Below are 20970 nucleotides of genomic sequence, written 5' to 3'. Positions count from 1 at the left end.
GTGAGGGAGAGACTTACATCAGGATTGGCAGCAAGTTCTTTTCTCAATATGAAATTGGATGGGGCAAGCGGTAGTTTTATATCCACTTTAACATTGGGTGGCAGCCGTTGGGGTATATTAAATATTTCATGATATATTTTTCCAACTAGATGTAATTCACTAGTTGTAGCATTTTTAAGTGTATCTGTACTATCAGTATTAGTAATATATTCATATCCATTGGAGGTGCCTCTCAAATTCCTTGTATGACTTGGGTGTCATCAGCATGAATTGCATATAGCTTGTATAATTTGAGAGATTGTTGGTTGTGCTCACAAGCGTGCCATTGATGTAGACACTGATTTGACGAAATAAATTATGTAATATACAATTTTCATAGGATATTCCGTCGGCCCGAATTGGCATTGTATTATCGGATTTCCGGACTTTCATTTGTAAATCTATAAATTTTGAAGACATGTCCATAAAGTAGTCTTCATTGGAATAAATTTGAAAGTGGATATTATCAGAGAGGGGTTGTTGTGGATAAAATTGTTCATAGTATCCATGCTTGACACTCACATCAACATTTTTTGCATTGAATTGATTCAATGATGAGATGATTGAATATTGAGAATCCTTATGCGGCAGGTAGGATATCTTAGGAAAACAAATCCAGTTTCGATCTAACAATTTTCTTCCTGGGGCTTCTTCTTCTGTTTACAGTACGTTTCTGCTTTTTACTTCTTTTCTTTGACAGGGGTGATGTCTTTCGTTTCCGACCTGAGTGGAGACTGATGAGTGATGCATTGTTTCTTGACCTTTTTAAACCTTTTCCATTTTGTTTTAATTTCTCGCCAAGGGTTCGCGCATTGGACCTGAGATTTTCCAAAGTACTTTTTTTTTAAATCCTTGCCAGAGCCCCAATCGTATAGTGTAGAGGATGCAAAATCTGTCGCAGCCGGTACAAGATATTTTCTAGCCAGAGGTAGTGCAGAGCGAAACAGCTTAGCAAACCAACTGCCAAGACCGTAGCCAGACATTGACGAGCGCCCTTTGTAATAGTCTATTCCATTGCCCTGTTGTCTTGGGCCAAGAGTATTAACATAGCAGTTAATATCAGGACAAGTGAATATGACTTTTCTATTAGACATCTTGTTGTTGTCGTTGAACGATTGGACAAAAAAGGTATGTAATCACAGCCAAACCTTTTGAAATTGCTATTTGATCACCCAATTCAGTTCTTAGTATTAACTGACAGAGTTACAAATAGGAAGTGTTTACGGGAATATATTGAAAATGCTTTATATTGTAGTGGTGAATATGCTCTTGATTGGTTTTTCGCTCAAGAACTCGTAGGAGGGGAACATTTGAATTACCAACCCGAGATGTTTCCACAAATGAAGCGTAGAGAAATATACAAGTGTCCGTGGAGAAGGCAGGTGGGTAGTCAGCAAAAATGAAATTAGTCTTTCCGGCACTTTTACCATTGATTATATTGAGCTTAAACCCAAGAGCACGCTTTAGATTATCATTGAGAATAACCTTTTCATTGGCAATAGGTGAACTAATATAGATCTTGCCCTCCTCCTTTGAATAGTTGAAATGAAAAGCTTCTTTTTTACGAGCGAAAATTCTTTTATTAAGAGAGCGACATAAATCATTCATACAGGTGAGTTCTTCGTAGGGTAATTCAATGTATGGATAATCCCTCCAATTGATTTTTTGAATTTGTTCTTGATCACTTGAGGATGTTGTTGGCGGCCAATCATAGAGTCTGATTTTTATGTCATATTTACGATCCTTTCTCAGGATGTCGTAGGTATTTTTGAGAATACAGTCGACAAGAGCCACTTCATACTTTCCCTCGTCGAATTTGATGGTGGGGGAGAGTTTCGTCCAAAAATCACTTGTTCTATTCAACTCATTGTAGAGAGGATCAGAAACATTGGACATGAAAGTCACATAGAAATCATTGGGCATTGTCAATATCTTCAGCACTGATCAAAGGATCAAAATGTGAGTTGTATCTTAGCCAGAGAACAAGCAACTGTCTCTTGCCCTTACGAGTACAACTCTTTAATATCTTTTCAATTTGATAAATTTCACTAGTGTTTCTAACTTTTTGCAGTTCATATTCATAAAAACCGCCGAGAATCTCATCATCTTTGGTGTCTCGCAGTCGATATGTCGTGGGTTCGGTGTCCAGGATTTTGGACACTTTAAAAAGATCGGTGCTCCATTAATAATTCCCCTTTTCAAAAATATTAGTGGTTCTATTAATTCGAACCCTATCACCAACATTGAATTTCTTCTTCACATTTTTTTTCTTTTTCACCATTGGAATATTGCTTTAGAAAAGCATCAAATGTATTTTCATTGTAATGAACTTCCCGAAGGCTTGAGTTGGACAGAGATCGATGAGGTCGATGGTTATATATCCGCATGATTTTATCTAAATCATGAATAAAAGCAGATGTATTTTTCAGTGTACAATATCTTGAAATTAATAGACGAATCGTTCTTATTAATCGATCAGCCAATGCAGCCTTTATCGGGCTGTGACTATGATAAAGTGATGTATTATATATCAATAGAATCTTTTGCACATGGGAATTAACAAATTCACTACCATGATACGATTAAATTTTTCTATAGCAATCCTGTTCAAGAATACTTTCAATAGCCCGAGCAACTTCAACACATCTCTTTGACCGTAATGGAATGGCATAGGCATAGCGACTAAAGACACTGATTGCCGTCAGAATATATTTGTTGGGTGCATTGTGACGCCGTTTAACTGCGTCTAAAGTTAAAAGATCCGTTTGCATTATATGCAGAGGGGAAAAGGCTTTAGTTAGTCGATATTGTTTGCCTCGAAGCCTGTGATTCCGATGCAGTGTGTAACTCGGTTCATTCTATAGATACTCTTTCGCTTTTTTTAATGTGCTGCCGGAGACAACTTTAGAAAGCGTTTTGGGGGAACTTAAACTTCCCGCTTCACCAATATTTTCATATAAACCTTCCATACCGTCATCTATTTTGAACGCGAAGAAGTGGCGCAATATCCATTCCTCTTTTGTACACTCGAGGATGAATCAATCTGTCTTTGCTTTTGACTAGCACCCACAGGTGTTGTAAAATCATTGCTGCTGCTGCTGCTGCTGATAGTATTTTCAAATATTGAATCTTCTTCTTTTTTAAATGGTGGTGTTGGCGTTGTTGGAGGACTATATTCTTTTAGTTTCGTTAGAATTTCCTTATTGCCAATAAGGCTCTTGGGAAAGTTTGATACGCTAAGAAAGGCGTATAGATTATTGTCGAATGATAAAAGTCCTTTACGATTCGTCACCATATCACAAATTAAATCAACTAGTTTATAGCTTTTTTCCTCAATTTTAATTCATTTCCCTGTGTTATCGACAAGAATTTGACGTTCACCATCTTTGCCAAGCAAGAGATAAGAGAAGACGTTTTTGCTCTGCTCACGTTATGTGAGAGACAATGGGTTGCCAATTTTTGATACAATTTAATTCATGACCTTCTGTTTTAAAGTCACTGCTGCTGCAAAATATTGAGGAGATGATTCCTGTTTAGAGGGATCGGTGACAGCGACGGTGGGTATCTCACGATATTGTTTATGTTTGTCCACACGTCACAATGCATCTTGGAGCAAACGCAATTTTTTGTCACCGGCAATATTCTCATCATAAATTAACTCGTTTAGATTGCCTTCAAAAGGTTCGACAGGCAAGAGAACAAGATTAAATGGTGTCGAACTCTAGGTTTTAGCAATTCTCTCTAGAGAAAACTGTTTATAATTCCTTCCATTATTGGCAGTAAAAGTGTGAAAAACCTACCACCCGCTTGAAAAAGTCGTTTTGTTTTAAAAATTATTTCGCTTGTTTTTACAAGCCAAGGTACGTACAGTGGAACGATGTTTCTTTGTCTGCTGTCTAACACCTTCTGGCAGTTGAACATTGTCCTCGGTTAAATTTAAATAAAGTTCAGATATTAAATTAATAAAATCATTGTCAACACCATGTTTGAGTATGGCCTTCCTGAGTGGAGGTTTTGAAGCGCTTAAAACGGAAAATAAATGCCGTTGTTCGTGTAGTTTCTTCAGTGTCACAATGTCAACTAATAGCCTTTTCTACTGTTCACCGGAAGATATACTGTAATTTCATTGTCGAAAATGTCGGTGACTACACGTAGATCCTCGGGTGTGCTCTGATCAAGATCCAGCAAAATGTAACCATAGGGCTTATTAGTCGCCTGAGTGTACGCTGACAACAGAAATTTAGGGGCGCTTGGGTATATCTGTTTATTGAAAGTAATTAGCGAGCTAGAATCACGAACAACTCGATAGATAATATAGATAGTGCAATTCAAAGCAAGGTTTCACATACATTTGCTCTGATGAAACAGATTGTTTAAAACTAGGGATATGGAAATCTGTTCATGGTGGGAGCGAACGGTGAACAGTTGTAACATTTCCTGTGAGAACTGTTCAATGGATTCAGCCAAATCATCAATAATCAGCCATGAGTTCGGTTCAATTCTATTGAAAATATCAAGTCCCCGTATGAATTGTATTTTTCTGACTATGGTAATGCCTTTCATTTGATTATAAGATTCCAGCAAAATATAGTAACTATAGCAGATTTTCATTGGCTCTTCCAAAAACATTTTCTGACTACCCTGAATGTTCTGAGCTAAAAATTAGGCTTCCCTTGACATTGAGAGCCCACATAGAACTAATCTGAAGGGTGTTTTAAATTGATACATGCTACTGCTGCTGTTGTTATTGACAACAGTCGAACTACAACTAACTGTAAATCATACGTGTCCAATGAATAAGTAGTAGTAGTAATTTCCCCATAGATCTATCTAGTACATGAACAAAAAAAAAACAATATTTCATGGTCATTTATTCAACATGAAAACTCTATTTGTTCAACATGAACAACAACAACATAAGAATAACACTTTATGTTCAACAAGAATCTGACAAAAACAATATTTCATGGTCATTTATTCAACATGAAAACTCTATTTGTTCAACATGAACCTGACAACGATAAAAATGACACTTTATGTACAACATAAATAAAAAAAACACTTTTTTTCAAACATGAACACGAACAAGAGCAAGAACAACAACAACACTTATTGTATTAAAAAAACACTTTTTGTCCAGCAAGAACACTTTATGTACATTAGTACACACAGTAGCACACTTTTTGTACAACAGCACTTGAAAAAAATAAAAAACACTTAAAAAAATAGCAGCACAGTTGAACATTATGAATTTAATGGGGGACCCCCCCCCTCCGGTGCCGTGGGGCCAAAGGCCGGCCGCGGGTGGGGCCCACCACCCCTAGGGAGCCGCGGTGGAAAAAACAGTACACAATAGTTGTCGTCACTGCTGCAGGTTAGGTTGGGTTAAGGCGGGTAGTTGAGGTTGGGTTACTTTAGTTAATTTATGAACGGGTTGAGTGGTTAGTTAATTTATGAAAGGTTGGTGGTTGGGTTAGGTTTGATTAGTTGTTTAGTGGCTAGGCTAATTTATCCAGACCAAGTTGATTGCGATAGTCTATGCATTCAACCCGGTCTGAAATACGGTAGTGGCCATGTGGCAGCACACTTACACCATTCTCGAGCACATAGACTTTGTCAGATATACACGACATTGCATTTTTTCCACTCTTACAGTATAATTTCTATACTGTAGAGAGCGAATTGCAAGCACTTGTGCTCTCGGCACTAGGCTACTTTCTACACAGTCTCTGTACACGCTCATGTTGAAATTGCTCTTTATAAAATGTGTAGGCACCCCTTTACACGCCTGCTTTTCATCCCCATTATGAGTTTCAGCGCAATAAGCTTTAGGACCCGGAAACACCCCCCTGGATATCAAATCAGTCCCCGTCTCTGATTTTAACATTAATAGTTGGTTGGGGGCTTGACGTTTCACCAACTCGGTGTAGAGGGACGGATTCCAGTTGGTGAAATCCATCCACGAGCTGATGTGTTCCCCATTTTCTAGATCACCCAATAAATCCTTGGTTTTTGCCTTTAGCAGCAGAGAATCTGTATCCCCATAGTAAACTTGAACCTCACCCTCCCGTGGCCATTGCACCTTGCACACATTGTAATAAAACGACAACATGAGCTTTTTGGAAATTTCAAGTACTGAACTTCCTTCTGCTATATTCTTGTTCAGTACCACATTTCGCTTTTTCCTGTGTAGAAGAATCATGCCAGCCTCTATGCTCGTGAAGGATGTAAAATTGGGGTCGGCAATAATCCCTGTACACTCTAGAGGATCAGTCACAACGTCGCAAAGAGATCTGTTGCGTACGATTTCACACATTTTGCCAAACGCTGAATTTAGAATGAGTTTGTACATTTCCTTCTCTACTTTGGAGTTTGCCCTAGAGCGTTTATCAACAAAAGTGTCGATAAACGTTTTCAAATATGGTTTCTGATTGAATTGCAGGGCCCTATGTATTTTGGTGATCTTGAAACCATTGTTCACCATCCAGTGCAAAAGCACATGGTGAAAAACGATATTCACCTTAGGGTCCAAATCAGCAATCAGTTTTTGCTTAGAGGGGGCCAGTGCATCCCCATATCCTCAACCAATGATCGATTGCAGGGGCTCAGTGAGTCCCTGCTCACTGGTCGATTGATACAGGGAAAAACAAAATCTCTGACTGAATCATGAAGCGCCAATGGAATGAGACCGTCAATTTCAAAGAGCCATCCTTGTAGCCCATTGTCCTCGACGGTGGTAATGTCGGGGAACTCAAAAGGATTTTCAAGCCATTGATAGTTCCCACACGGGAAATAGTAGTGAGACATTGCCAAGGGGTACAATGAGTTCATGTCCAAGAACACTGCATTTGACTTTCCACCGGTGTTGCTGTTTCGTCCGCTCGGATCGGTTGACAAGACGCGATCCCCATGAAAAACATACCCTCCCCTCATTGAACGCTCTACAAAAAGTTGCTGATCGACGTCGGTGATTAGGCCTATTTCCTCCCTACTAATTTTTAAAATCAAGTCCATCACCAAATTTGGCGTGGAAAAATAATATCCTATATCTAGTCCGAACTCTGAATAGATTTGGTCTGTGTTCTTGCAGACTATATCCAACAGAGTTAAAATGTCACTGGCCAAGTACAGTCTACAATAATCCCACCCATTTTTACAATTCCCATTAGACCACACCTTCTTGGCAAACTCATAGTCCTCAGCTGTGCATTCCCTGTTGGTAAGTGAATTGTAAAAAGCTTCAATTGGAGGTAGTTTCACCTCGCTTAAGCGTCTGCCAGAACAGTAATAGTCGTATGCGTATACCCCTTTACAGGTCAATAGGTCATACATTTCACTGTCTGGAAAGTGCTTTTTAAGCAAAGGAAAACTATCAAAATTGTCGCTTTTTAGCACTTGAATCAATTGACTCAATTACTTGGGAAAGAAACTAAAGGAATCTAAAAACCTGATTCTATTCCAACACGTATGCCCATTATTTACTACCTGCCATTTCAGATCGAGAAGCAACAACTTCTTGGCCGATTTGGGAATAATGTTTTAGATAAATGAATTATTTACCCATGGACTGTCTACTCCCTCTCCCTCCCTGTGCATGCGTGCCAGTGCTGGTAAAATAAATTTTAAATCATAATTTGCATTGTGGATAAGAACTGGGATAAAAAACTGCTGGCTAAGATTTAAGTTACACGATTGATGCGCAACCCCTCTAAAATTACTATCCCCTGAGGATATTTCCCGCCACAAGTGATTGTGGTCTCTGACTTTCCCCCTCTCCCCTCTTTTTCCTTTAGTCCCCTTATCCCCCTCTTCAAACTCCCCCTTACACAACTAGCCTATTTTTTTATTTTTAATCGCGAGACGATCCTCTGCAGACAAGACAAGAGGGTAATGCGTATTTCACAAACTATAAATACCATTATTAGCTGTTCCAATTAGTTTATTCAGTGCTTTGACAACGCACTCTCGCTCATCCAATGTTTTTAATATCTCCAACAACTGCATGGTGTTAGGATTGTCTCTTTGGGCATGGGCATAGGACACTGCAATAGCTTGATGTTCTTTGATTCGGTTTTGAAATCGAGGATCGTTCACTTCCACCAGCTTCGCCTCACAGTCCAAAGGTATTTTATTGGACTGGAGGAGGGTATTTCGAAAATTCTTAAAGCGTAAAACAGCCCTATGCCCTGAGACCGTTTCTACTGCCTGGTAGCCGTGCCGTCTACAATGCTTCGAATGCTTTTGTAACTTCAATTCTCTCCAAAATCGAGACAGGCATTTCGGACAGTAGGAACATACCCCTATTTTCTTACCCTCCCCCAGAACTCTACTGATGTCTGTGAATGGATTAAATGGCTGATTGAATTGGCTAGGTCACTAGATGGTGGTGTGTACAACAGCCAAACCCAATGTTTGCCCAATTCTATCGACGGACCCCTTACTGGGAACACCACCCCCTTCTTTTTTGAACGAACCCCATCTTCAAATTCAGTTTCATACTGAACCACAGTAACGCCGATATATAAATGGGCATTGGCCCTTTCAAAAATATCAATAGATCTTAGCGTTACTGGGTATTTTCCCTCTAAACAAGTGAAATATACAATGGGAAAATTGGACCCCTCCTTCCCATGTACAGCCCAATCGTCTAAATTCGTCTTGGTAGTGTCATCTGCTAGAGGCTGAAATGCTGATATGAGGAAAGCGTACTTGAAACATTTTTGACCTGTTTCAAAACGGATCCGTTGGACACCACAACAACCTACTAGATCTGGATTATATTTAAAACTCCTGCCCTTCCCCCACCTGCCCCCCCCCCTCTTAAAATAAAATCTTTCTTAAATTTTTAGCTATTCACACTTAAATTTTCAACATAAAGAACTACAGACCCGCTCCTGTTTTCGTTATAATTATCGAGATGTGCAATAATCTGACCGATCCACTCGGAAAAAGCACCCACAAAATTTTCTAAATTTGGATAAATCACACGCATCTCGGTATGTACATAATGGTGGTCAACTTCACTTTTTCCCTCATTTAAATAAAACACCTTTAAAACAATAGAAACCTTCATTGAATCCCTCCCCCCTTCCCCTAACTGAATTTGGTTCTCCAGCAGTGCACGAATTCTATCTACGTAGTCATGCACAATTTCTACGGGGTCAAACACAAAATTACCACACGAAAGCGAATTAAATGAGCCACCAAAAGTTGCAGTGTAGACAACTATGCTATTTAAAATTATGTTTGATAGCTGAAATTCTGGGAATGATGTAAATTGGTTATTACCCCCCTCCTCCCCCTCTTGTATATTATCAAAACCCCCTCCCCCTCCACATTGTTCAATAATAGGGGTATGGGAAGCCACTTCATTCGATTGAAGTGGAAGTAGGTTATCTGGGGCTAGAGGAGGAGGGCTCCCTGTTAATTCCCGGGTAAAACCATCTAAAAGCTGCAAGGTGTTTGGACTCAGCAAAGTTAAGTCCCCCTGCTCAACTGTGCTATTATCAACATTAAAATAATCAGCTAAAAAGTCGTTAGTATTGAACTCAATTGAATTAACAAGTGTACCCTGCTGTGAAATTTCATTGTTGATGAAGTCCACAGTTGCGTCCTCCCCTCTAACTGACAAACAGGGGGGAGATGGCGAGTATGGAACCATAACGACCTATAAATGAAAAATAGATTATTTTCAAAGTGTATAAATCACCCCTACAGTTTTTAAAAAATTTGATTATTATTGCTTAAAAACATGCTTAATAGCAGTAGCATATACACTACTCAATATATTCTGAAAGTTCCAACTTAACTAAAATCTAAAACATTACATAGAAGGCAATTTGATTTTGTTCAAACAACTCCCCTCAATTTTCCGATATTTAATGCCCCCCCTCCGACCAGGCCCAGCGGGCCACCGCGGCGCTTCCCGCCCCGCCGCGCTTCCCGGGCCCCCTCGACGCTTCCTCGAACCCCTGGTGACCTACAAATGAAAAATAGATTATTTTCAAAGTGTCTAAATCACCCCTATTGTTTTAAAAATAATTGGATTATTATTTCTTAAAAACACGCTTAATAGCAGTAGCATATACACTACTCAATATATTCTGAAAGTTCCAACTTAACTAAAATCTAAAACATTGCATAATAGGCAATTTGATTTTGTTCAAACAACTCCCCTCAATTTTCCACTATTTAATGCCCCCCCCCCGTTCCGACCCGGCCCAGCGGGCCACCGCGGCGATTCCGGACCCGCAGCGCTTCCCGGGCCCCTTCGGCGCTTCCTCGGCCCCGCGGCGCTTTCTGGGTGCCACAGCGACCACCCCCCCCCCCTCATTGCATACGATAAACTATAATATTCAATGGTGAAAAACAGCATTTTTAGATAAAAAGAATCTATTTCTATCAGTAATTCAGACTAGAAATTAACGAAAAATATTATTAAGAGATATCGAAGAGATATCGAAAATGCCTACAGTGGGGACAGAGAAAATAGCAAAGATTAGAAAAAAGAGTGGTTTTCTTTGACAAAGCAAAAACAAAAAAAATACATTATGTCTAGATATCTCTGAGGTAGGGGGGAGCAGAGAAATTTAAAACAATGGTTGTGGGTGGGGGGGTTAATATTTTAATATCTCTGAGACAAACACACTCTTACAGTGATGAAAAATTGGTTTGTTTAGATATTTCTATAAGTTAGGTAAAAAAAATGCTCACATTTACAAATTCCGGCTGCAGTTGAGTGCCTGAAGGCCCTGACAAAGCATGTTGGAGGGCCACCTCCTGACCTTGTGTAGGTGGGGCAGTTTTGAAGGCAACGCATGATGGAGAGTGAACGGGCCGACGGCGTTACATTCTTGCACCGATGTGGTAGCAGGGTTCTCCAAGCAGTGGCTGGCCTGCTATGGGGCTGCCTCACCCTCCCTTGCTCTCTTTACAGGTGGAGGGGCCACAATACATTCTTCATAATTTGCCTTAAAAACAAGAGAAAAATGTTAGTATCGAAATAATTTTCCCCTTTTTTACAGAAGGAAAATTGTTACGCTCATAACCTAGCCATAATTTTGTCTAGAATGCAAATATCACTAAGAAGTCCCCCTCCCCCTCCCCCCTTTTCAGCAATGTCCTAAATATATTTGTTAGTAATTATTTTTGGGGAATAACTCGTTTCACTCCTCCAAATACAGGTTGCATAGGCCTGCGCTTCCCGGCCGCTGCAGCGGTCGCCTTCTTGTATACGATAAACTATAATATTCAATTGCGAAAAATAGCATTTTGAGATAAAAAGAATCTAGTCAATCTATCAGTAATTGACTAGAAATTAACGAAAAATATTATTAAGAGATATCGAAGAGATAGCAACAGTTTATGGCCTAAAGTGGGGACAGAGAAAATAGGAAAGATTAGAAAAAAAAGATTGGTTTTTCTTTGGCAAAGCAAAAAACAAAAAAAAAAACATTATATTTAGATATCTCTCAGTGAGGGGGGGAGCAGAGAAATTTAAAACAATGGTTGGTGCGGGGGGTTAATATTTTGATATCTCTGAGACAGACACACACACACTTTTACAGCGCAATGAAAAATGGGTGTGTTTAGATATTTCTATAAGATAGGTAAAAAAAATGCTTACATTTTTATATCCTGGCTGCAGTTGGGTGCCTGAAGGCCCTGGCGAAGCATGCTGGACCTCCTGACCTTGTGTAGGTGGGGTAGCTTTTAAAGGTCCATGGGGAGCGGATGGGCAAGCGAGCGCAGATTGGGCTGCGGCTTGGACAGTCAACACTTGTTTGGGGGGCTTCGGCCAGTAACTATATTGCTTTACTGGCATCTTTGCAGGGACTGCCTCGCCCTCCCTTGCTCTGGTAGGTGGAGAAGCCGCAATACATTCTTCACAATTTGCCTTAAAAGAAGAGAAAAAAGTTAATATCGAAATAATTTTCCCCTTTTTTTACAGAAGGAAAATTAGTACGCTCATAACCTAGCCATAATTTTGGCTAGAATGCATTTATCACAATGAAGTCCCCTCTCCCTCCCTTTTTCAGCAATGTCCTAAAAATATTGTTAGCAAGTATTTTTGGGAAATAGCTTGTTTCGCTCTTACATAGAATAAAGAATTCCAATGTCCTAAATATCTATATTAATTTTACAGACAATTTGTTCTCCGCTATTTCAGACAACACAGAATTATGTAAAAGCATTGAAACCTAGATTGGCTAAAACCGCTAATCTAAAATAAAACAGGAAAAGGGTGACAAAACTAATTATAACCTTGCGCGGAGAGCTTATGTCAAAACATAGCGGCATAATGCCTAAGAATTGACAGAAGTCAGTTTTCACTTTAGATCACAATACAGAAAAGCAAGAATTTATCGAAAAAAGAGAATTATTTTAATTGTAAGAATTATAGTTGTAAAACAGTGGGGGGTTTTGAGGGGGGTTAGATTTATATGGTAAAAAGAACATATTTTACGTTTTCTAGCGAGTATAAAGATAGCATAGTGGAGTTTGTATTAGAGTGGGGGGGGATTTACCTGAGTATACTGGAGGGTGACCAAGGAAAATAATTTTATTTTGAAAATAAAAAATGAAAATGTACTCACATTGTTAATCATTGTAGACGAAGTTTCCTTATCAATAATTTCAGGTGTTCTATCCATTGCGTCACAGAACTATATGATAATTTAATCACAACTTATGTCCGTTATATACGAAATACCAAGGGCGAATTGTTATGCAAAGGGAAAAGCATATGTAAGCGAGCCTCTAATTGGTCTAGAAGGAGATGTAACCAGCCCTTAGATTGGTTTAGAAGGAGGCACGTGATTCTGTTTCATATCCCTGGATCATAACATTCCCCCCTAGTGTGCACTTGGACAAAAAACAACAACAACAACAAATAAATCGACCTTGAAACATCTATCAAACTGTGAAAAATCCTGTTTTTTCATTTTCACTGAGAAAAAACGTAAAACATCCATAAATTGCTGTACTCTTCGGAGATATTATGTAATCAATTGACAAAAACTATAAAAAAAACATAAATTGCTGTTGACATCCAAGAAAAACAACAAATAAATTGATCAACACTCATAACCATCCAAGAAACATCCATCAATGTGAGAAAAATCCTGTTTTTTAAAGTGAGAAAAATCCTGTTTTTTCATTCTCAGTGAGAAAAACCATCTCCCTAGGGACTCTATGCCCATATATGGTGTTCTCGTGGGAGTAGTAGGATCCTCTCTACTCATGTTGGGCAGTAGAAACAGACCCCCTTATTCTTACCCTCCCCCAGAACTCTACTGATGTCTGTAATAGGGTTGAAATGGCCAATTGCATCGGGTTCACTAGGTGATTTGCACAACAACCAAACCTAGTGTTTCACCTATTCTATAGACGGGCCTCTAATTGGGAACACCACCCCCTTCTTCTTAGAACAAACCCCATCCTCAAATTCAGTTTCATATTGAACCACAGTAACGCTGATATTTAAATGGGCATTGTTCCTTTCAAAAATAACAATGGACCCGAGCGTTACTGGGTATTTTCCCTCTAAACAAGAAAATTCTATAATGGGAAAATTGGACCCCTCCTTCGCATGCACAGCCCACTATTCTTTACAGCCTAATTTTTCTTTGTAGCAACATCTTTCAATGGTCAGAAAGCTGAAATGAGGAAAGCGTACTGAAGCATTTTTGACCTGTTTCAAAACAGATTCGCTGAACACCTTGACAAGCCTCTAAATCAGGATTATATTTTAAAACTATTGACCCCTCAGACGCCCCATCCCCACTTAAAATAAAATCTTTTTTAAATTTACAGATATTAACGCTTAAATTTTCAACAAAAAGAACTACAGACCCACTCCCATTTATGTTATAATTCTCGAGATGCGTAATACTGTGGCCTATCCAATTCATAAAAACACCCTCAAAAATTTCTAAATATGGAAAGACCACTCGCATCTCGGTGTGTACATAATGATGATAAACCTCACTTTTTCCCTCAGTTAAATAAAACACCTTTAAAACAATAGAAACCTTAATTGAATCCCTACCTCCCCACAACTGAATTTGGTTTTCTAGCAGCGCACGAATTCTATCTACATATTCATGAGCAATTTCTACAGAGTCAAACACAAAATTACCACCCAAAAGCAAATTAAAAGGATCACCAGAAGTGGCAGTGTAAATTACTGTTGTATTTAAAATTGTGTTTGAGAGCTGAAACTCAGGAAATGATGTAAATTGGATATTACCCTCCCCCTCTTATATTATCAGCACCCCCTCCCCCACATTGCTCATCAATAGGATTGTTTGAAGACATTCCACCCTCACCCTCTTGAATATTATCATCACCCCTCCCCCACATTGTTCAATAATAGGGCTATGGGAAGCCACTTCAGTTGTTTGAAGTGAAAGTATGTAATCAGTGGGGGGAGGGTTGCCTGTTAATTCATTGGTAAAATCCTCTAAAATTTGTAAAGTATTTGGACTCAAGTCCCCCTGCTCAACTGTGCTATTATTAACATTAAAATAATCAGCTAAAAAATTGTCAATATTATCTGGAATTTCAATGGTGTTATCGTACCATTCATTGATAGACAATGCTTCATTGATAAGCGATGCTTCATTGATTGGCGATGCTTCATTATTGAACTCCATAGACATATCTTCTTCTTCAATCGATGTCGAATACGGAACCAGAACAACCTATAAAGGAAAATAGCTTATTTTCAAAGTTTCTAGATCATCCCTATTTTTAAAAATTGGATTATTATTTACATGTGCTCAGTTTACATCGTATATTCTGAAAGTTCCAACTTAATACAAGATGACATAGAAGGTTTGGATTTTGTTCAAACAACTCATCAAAAAAATTTTATATTAATACTCTATATCGGCTTTGAAAAAAAACTGGGGCTCTTTATTAGCTAGCCTATCCCTTTCATGCTATATACAACTCTTTCCGATAGAAAATTGTTTTAAACGTAAAGACTTTGCTTTGTGGAAATTATGTCCAGGATATAGTGCCTTCTTTGGCTTTGCTATGAGAATTCAGTAGGCTGAATGTATGCAATAATTGACATGATTTAAAAAGGGGAACGATATCCTTTAATATCTTTTACACGCTTTTACTGTGATGAAAAGAATGGCTTACTTCTAAGTCTCTTAAAACTATAATATTCTAGCGAAAAATAGCATTATTAGTTTCAAATGGTGAGATAAAGGACTCTCTAACAGTAAACTAGTAATTAGCGAAAAATATTATCATGAGGTTGAAAAGATAGCGAATAAGTCTGCAGTAGGCAGAGAAAATAAGGTGATAGAAAAAAGCGGTTTCTTTGACAAGCAAAAAAATTACATTATATTTAGGTATCTCTGAGGGGAGGGAGCAGTGAAATTTAAAACAAAGGGTTTGGGGGGGATTATAGTGAAAATAACATTTTAATATCTCTGACACACTTTTACAGTGTTGAAAAATGGTGAAAAGAAAAGACTAAAAAAAATTTGAAGAAATAGATAGATATTTCTATGACCAGGTAGAAAGTAGAGGTAAAAATGCTTACATTTTTATATTCCAGCTGCACTTGTGTGCTTGAAAACTCGGGCAAAGTAAGATGGGGGGGCAACCTCACAATCTTGAGTAGACATGGCAGTTCTTGAATGTCCTGGCAAAGCAGCTTGCATGGAGGATGGAGGGGGCTGGTAAAGCGTGCCCCTGGATGGTTCTGCTATTACGGTTTGCACAAATGCGGTGATAGCGATGTCACTGGCAGGCTGCATTGGTTCCTGATTGGATTGGACTTGGGCAGGCATCAATTGTCTGGAGGGCCTCGGCCAGCGGCCATACTGCGCAACTGTCGCCTTCGCAGGGGTTTTATTATTACCCCTTGCTCTCTTTTCAGGAGGCGGTAGGCATTTGGCGGAATCATCCTTAAAAAAGAAGAAAAAATTTAGTTTGGAAAAATGATTCCCTTTTTTACAGAAGAAAAATTAGAACCACCCGCCCCCTAACCGTAATTTTGTCTAGAAAGTATTTATCGCAAAGAAGCCTCTCCCCTCTTTTCAGCAAAACAAAAAGTAAAAATAAAATTTGCGATCATTGGTTAAAAATGCTATTCAATTTACTCATAATAAAGCTATGTATCTTTTTCTTAACCCCCCTTACTTTTCATGCGAAGAAACAGTTTGTTTTCACCTTATAATGAAGGTGTTAAAATTGAAGTATTGCCCCTTCCCCGCCTCCCCCCTTTTACATAATGTCCTAAAAATATTTGTTAGACCTTAATTTGGAAATTACTCGTTTCATTCTTCCTTTTACATAATTTCCAATGTCCTAAATATATGTATATTAATTTTACAGATAATTTGTTCTCTGTTCTTTCAGATAACATAGAATTTTGCAAGGCTTTGAAGCTATACAAAGGTTAATTAACAATAATCTCTCTTTCCACGCGAGACTGTTTTTAATTTGATGGGAAAAACAATCCTTCGTTAAGAAGCCGGATGTACTTTAAAGGGTGACAGTAATTATCAGCAATTTAAATCTATGCGAGAAATCTGTAAGTCAAACCATAGCGGCTTAATAGCTAAGGGATTGACAGAAAGTTGACACTAGATTTTAGGTAATTGTACAGAATTTATGAAAAACAGAATTAAAGTCGGAAACAGGGGGGGGAGGGGGGGGGGGGGTACACGGAAAAAAAAGTGCGTATTTTATGCTTTCTATCGTGTATAAACATCATATAGTGGAGTTTGTATTGGGGGGGGGTGGTACCCCCTGAATTTGAATTTACTGGAGGGGAGACTATGTAAAATGATTTTATTTGGAAATAAACTACGAAAATTACTAAACTGAACTCACATTATAAATCACTGTAGCCAAAGCTTCCAAGTCAATAATATCCGATGCTTTATCCATGGTGTCTTAGAACCTTATGAAACTTTAATCATAACGCATGCCCGTTATATACAAAATCTCAAGGGCAAATTCTCATATAATGGGAAACCTTACAAAACTTTCCTGATTGGCTTAGAAGGAGACACGTAATCCTGTTTCCCGTTATCGCATCAATACATTCCCTTACCGATTATGTTAATCAACTTCTCAGAAATTCACTTCCCCCTATAGTCATTACACCTAGACAAACAACAACAAATCGACCTTGAAAGAGTGGAGTCATTACACCTAGACAAACAACAACAAATCGACCAAGAAAATAATTAACCTTATCTGATGATGTTACCTTCTTATCATAGTATTCCAACCGGATGTTGACATTTAAGAAAATAATTAACCTTATCTGATGATGTCACCTTCCTATCATAGTATTCCAGCTGGATGTTGACATTTAAGAAAATAATTAACCTTATCTGATGATGTCACCTTCTTATCATAGTATTCCAGCCGGATGTTGACATCCAGTATTGACCCGTTAGAATCAATAACATTTTCTATGCGGATAGGTATCGTTAGACTCAATTGTAGATGTCAGCAGCCATCTAGTTGAGTATTCGTTATGCCCTCCCTGCTCATATTTGCAGGCGTAGCTGTGAGGACCAAACACATTCCATAGTAACAGAAAGTTATATAACATCACATAGAGACGTTTAAGGACTCATTTAAACGCTAAGCGAAACAAAAAGGCTTAATTCAAACTTCTTAATCCTGTCGGCCTGTTTTTTATGATTTCTCTTGATAAACCCACCGTAAAGTGCCATTTGGCACTTTTTGTGTCATTTTTGTAGTCGAAAGGCTGTGAAGCATTGAAAGGGGACTAATATAATCTCCACGGGTTTTAACGTCGTTCAGTTTTCTAAAATTGCTATAGAAATTCATGATATTGTACAGATTTAACAGAACAATAACCTATTTCTAATTTCAAAATTGAATTTTGAAAATTTCGATAAGAACACCCCTCAAATATAAGAGAGTAAAATCACAGTAAACCCGAAAATCAAAGCCTGTTTGTGGTTAACTGTGTTACTAACATCCCCGAGGAAAATCGACAAAGCCTATGAGTTATATATCATTGAGTCGTAGTTTTTCTAAGCATAGCAAATAGCTAGCAAAAATATGAAATTGTTTTTTAGCTTACATATATTTTGAGGCCCATATATTTTCAGCCTTCTATTAACATGCCTGCACAAAAATACCAAATCACTGGCGGCCTATGAACTATGTCTTATTATCTCGAGCCATTAGTTTTTCAGATGTAGGATATATATAGCGAGCCTGATTTTTTTTTCTTTTTTTTTCAGTGTATATATTTGTAAGTTTAATTTTTTCGTCCTGGTATTTAAATGTAGGAACAAAGATACCTCGTAAAGCAAATCATCTGTAGCCTATGTTTGGCAATTTCGAACCATTTTTTTTTCATATATAGCAAATAGCTAGCCTGAACGTCCTTCTTTTTTAGCTTTTATATCCATTTTTTAGTGTCATATAGTTCCGACCTACTATTAGCATGCGTGAACAAAGCTACCTCGTAAAGCTACCACTCACACACACACATACACACACACACACTCACACACACACACACACACTCACTCAATGACATATTGTCACTCTCACTCTGACACAAATATAGACACACAGACATACACACACACACACACACACACACACGCACTCACACACACACACTCGCTCTCTGTCAGTCTAACTCTATATCTCACACTATATCTCTCTCTCTCTCACTCTATCTCTATCTCAGTCTCTCACACTCTCAATCTCACTATCTCACTAACTCTAAGACTCACTTGCTCTAAAATACTTTCACGCACAAGCACATAAAAAAATACCCACACACACACACACAAAAAAACACACACACAAAAAAAAACACACAGACAGAAACACACAGATAAACACTCAAAAAAACACACACACAAAAAAATAAAAACACACACACACACATAAACACACGCACATAAACACACACGTAAATAAATAAATAAAATTATTGCTCGTTTAAAGAGATAAAGATACATATGTATGAACAAGGAGTCCAATTCCTTCATCAATAAGTGTTTATGCCCATGATGGGACACCAGGTTAAATATCCTTCATACAGTGAACAGAAAACCTAAATAACATAATTAAATCTTAACCTTGTGAGTAAAGAGCGATTATTTGCATGGTCTCTTTAATTATCCAATTTTATTAGGCTTAGAAAACCAGATAGCTGCCCATATGATGGTGCCAGAAGAGATGACTGCGATTGTGAGGTTGTTAGCAAAAGTAAAAAACCCGGAGTCACTGTTTTCTCCAAAATACGGCTAAATGTCACGTCGCTTCGAGTGATAAGTAAGTTGTTCAATTAATTTGTTAAAATTAAAGCCTTGCTACTTTATTGCAGGATTTTTAGGGTGATTCATATTTAAAATGGTCCTTTAAAGCTTTGCAAAATTTTGGCTGAGCTATTTTTAGATGCAAATGCTCCCTCTTTTAGCTTTAGAAAGAAGTGAATATCCCAATTGTTGTTTTATAGGACGTTGTTGGGTTAATATATGCTGAATTTGAGAGGCCAGTCAACAACAGGTCATACAAATATAAGAATTGACACTAAGAAGTCTCAGAACCAAAAAGCAACTTCAGGAAATGAATACTACTTTTCTATGAAGAAGGGGGAAATACACATTATCCCTGAAAATGGTGTGAATCAAGGCCGTATCCAGGGGACCTCCCCCTCCCCCTAAATGTTTGTCCAAATCATAAGAACGTAAAAAAAAATATAAAGACATTTTTGATGCGCTTTTTAAAGTGTTTTTTGTACCCCCCCCCCCCCAAAAAAAAAACTTTTGTAACCCCTCTTTTTAACAAAAAAAAAATCCTTAAAAAAAAAATGAATATGACCCTTGGCGTGAATGCGTGAATGCTTTTTTGTCATGTTGCAGTTGGTTTCTCAAGGGGTGATTGATTGCATTGAGACAATGGTTGTAAAATACCAGGACCGGGCTTACTCGGAAATTTAATTTTTTAGTGCCGTTTCTCTGTAACATTAAATAAAAAAAAACTTTTTTTTAGCTGAAACTAAGGAGAAACATTAAAATTAAAACGAACAGAAATTATTACGCATATGAAGGGGTTTACCTCCTCCTCAACACCTCCGTCTTTGCGCTAAAGTTTTTAGTACTTTTGAAAAAAGCGTCTTGTGAATTGTGAAAACCCTTGTGAAAACCCTTGTGAATTCGTACAAAATTCGAACTTTAGCGTAAAGAGTGAGGTGTTGAGAAAGAGGCAACCCCCTTCAAGGAAATCTGGCCCAACCTCCACGGAGAAATACCCACCCCGCGAATATTTTTTCTAGACAATTCAATCCCGGTGAAAATTTACCCAGGACAATTACCCTTAACAACTCCACGCGTAAAATTGAGACAGAAAACAGAAAGCAAGAAATATAAAAAAATATTGTATCGGAATTCTAGCAAATTCACCCTGTGTATAATTTTCTCTGACGATTTCACCTCCTGGAAACTTCCCTCCCCTTGGAAAGTTCCCCTGTGAAAAAAAAAACACCAAAAAATTAATTTTCCCACCCTAAAATGTATGGAAGCTTCCCAATAACAAATATTATGCGTAAACAATGGGCAATTTTCATAACATAAAGACCTTTTCCCTGGGGATATAGAGGGGTTTATGTTATATCCAAAATTATAGTTATTGGGTCTTTCAACTATGTTGAACAAAATGGCTATCTCAAGGTTTTAATCGGACGATTTTGGTAAAAAAAAAAGCGTGGGAGAGGGGGCCTAGTTGCCCTCTAATCTTTTTGGTCCCTTAAATAGGACACTAGAACTTCTTAAGTTCAAATGAGCCCTCTCCCGATATTATAGGACCATTGGGTCGATACGATTACCTTTGAGCCGGGTCGCTCCTTACATACAGTTGGTTACCAAGAACTGTTTGGAAAGATACTTTACAAATGAA

The 20970-nt window shown here is 38.1% G+C and overlaps 1 protein-coding gene across 1 annotated transcript in view; it reads left to right on the top strand.

Moving 5' to 3' along the window:
* Window positions 1-20970, top strand: part of AdamTS-A (ADAM metallopeptidase with thrombospondin type 1 motif A) — a 646314-nt gene that overhangs the window by 605598 nt on the left and 19746 nt on the right. The window contains exon 36 of the mRNA XM_089091831.1: window positions 19208-19347. Within this exon, the coding sequence (XP_088947957.1) occupies window positions 19208-19347 (140 nt within the window). The remainder of the gene's footprint in view (window positions 1-19207; window positions 19348-20970) is intronic.

This window comes from Artemia sp. Qi Xiang Cuo, chromosome 1 (assembly GCF_049724085.1).
Source record: "Artemia sp. Qi Xiang Cuo chromosome 1, ASM4972408v1, whole genome shotgun sequence".
NCBI classification, from domain to species: domain Eukaryota; kingdom Metazoa; phylum Arthropoda; class Branchiopoda; order Anostraca; family Artemiidae; genus Artemia; species Artemia sp. Qi Xiang Cuo.
Note: the sequence above shows the minus strand (reverse complement) of the source record. Positions and strands in the feature narration are given on the sequence as shown.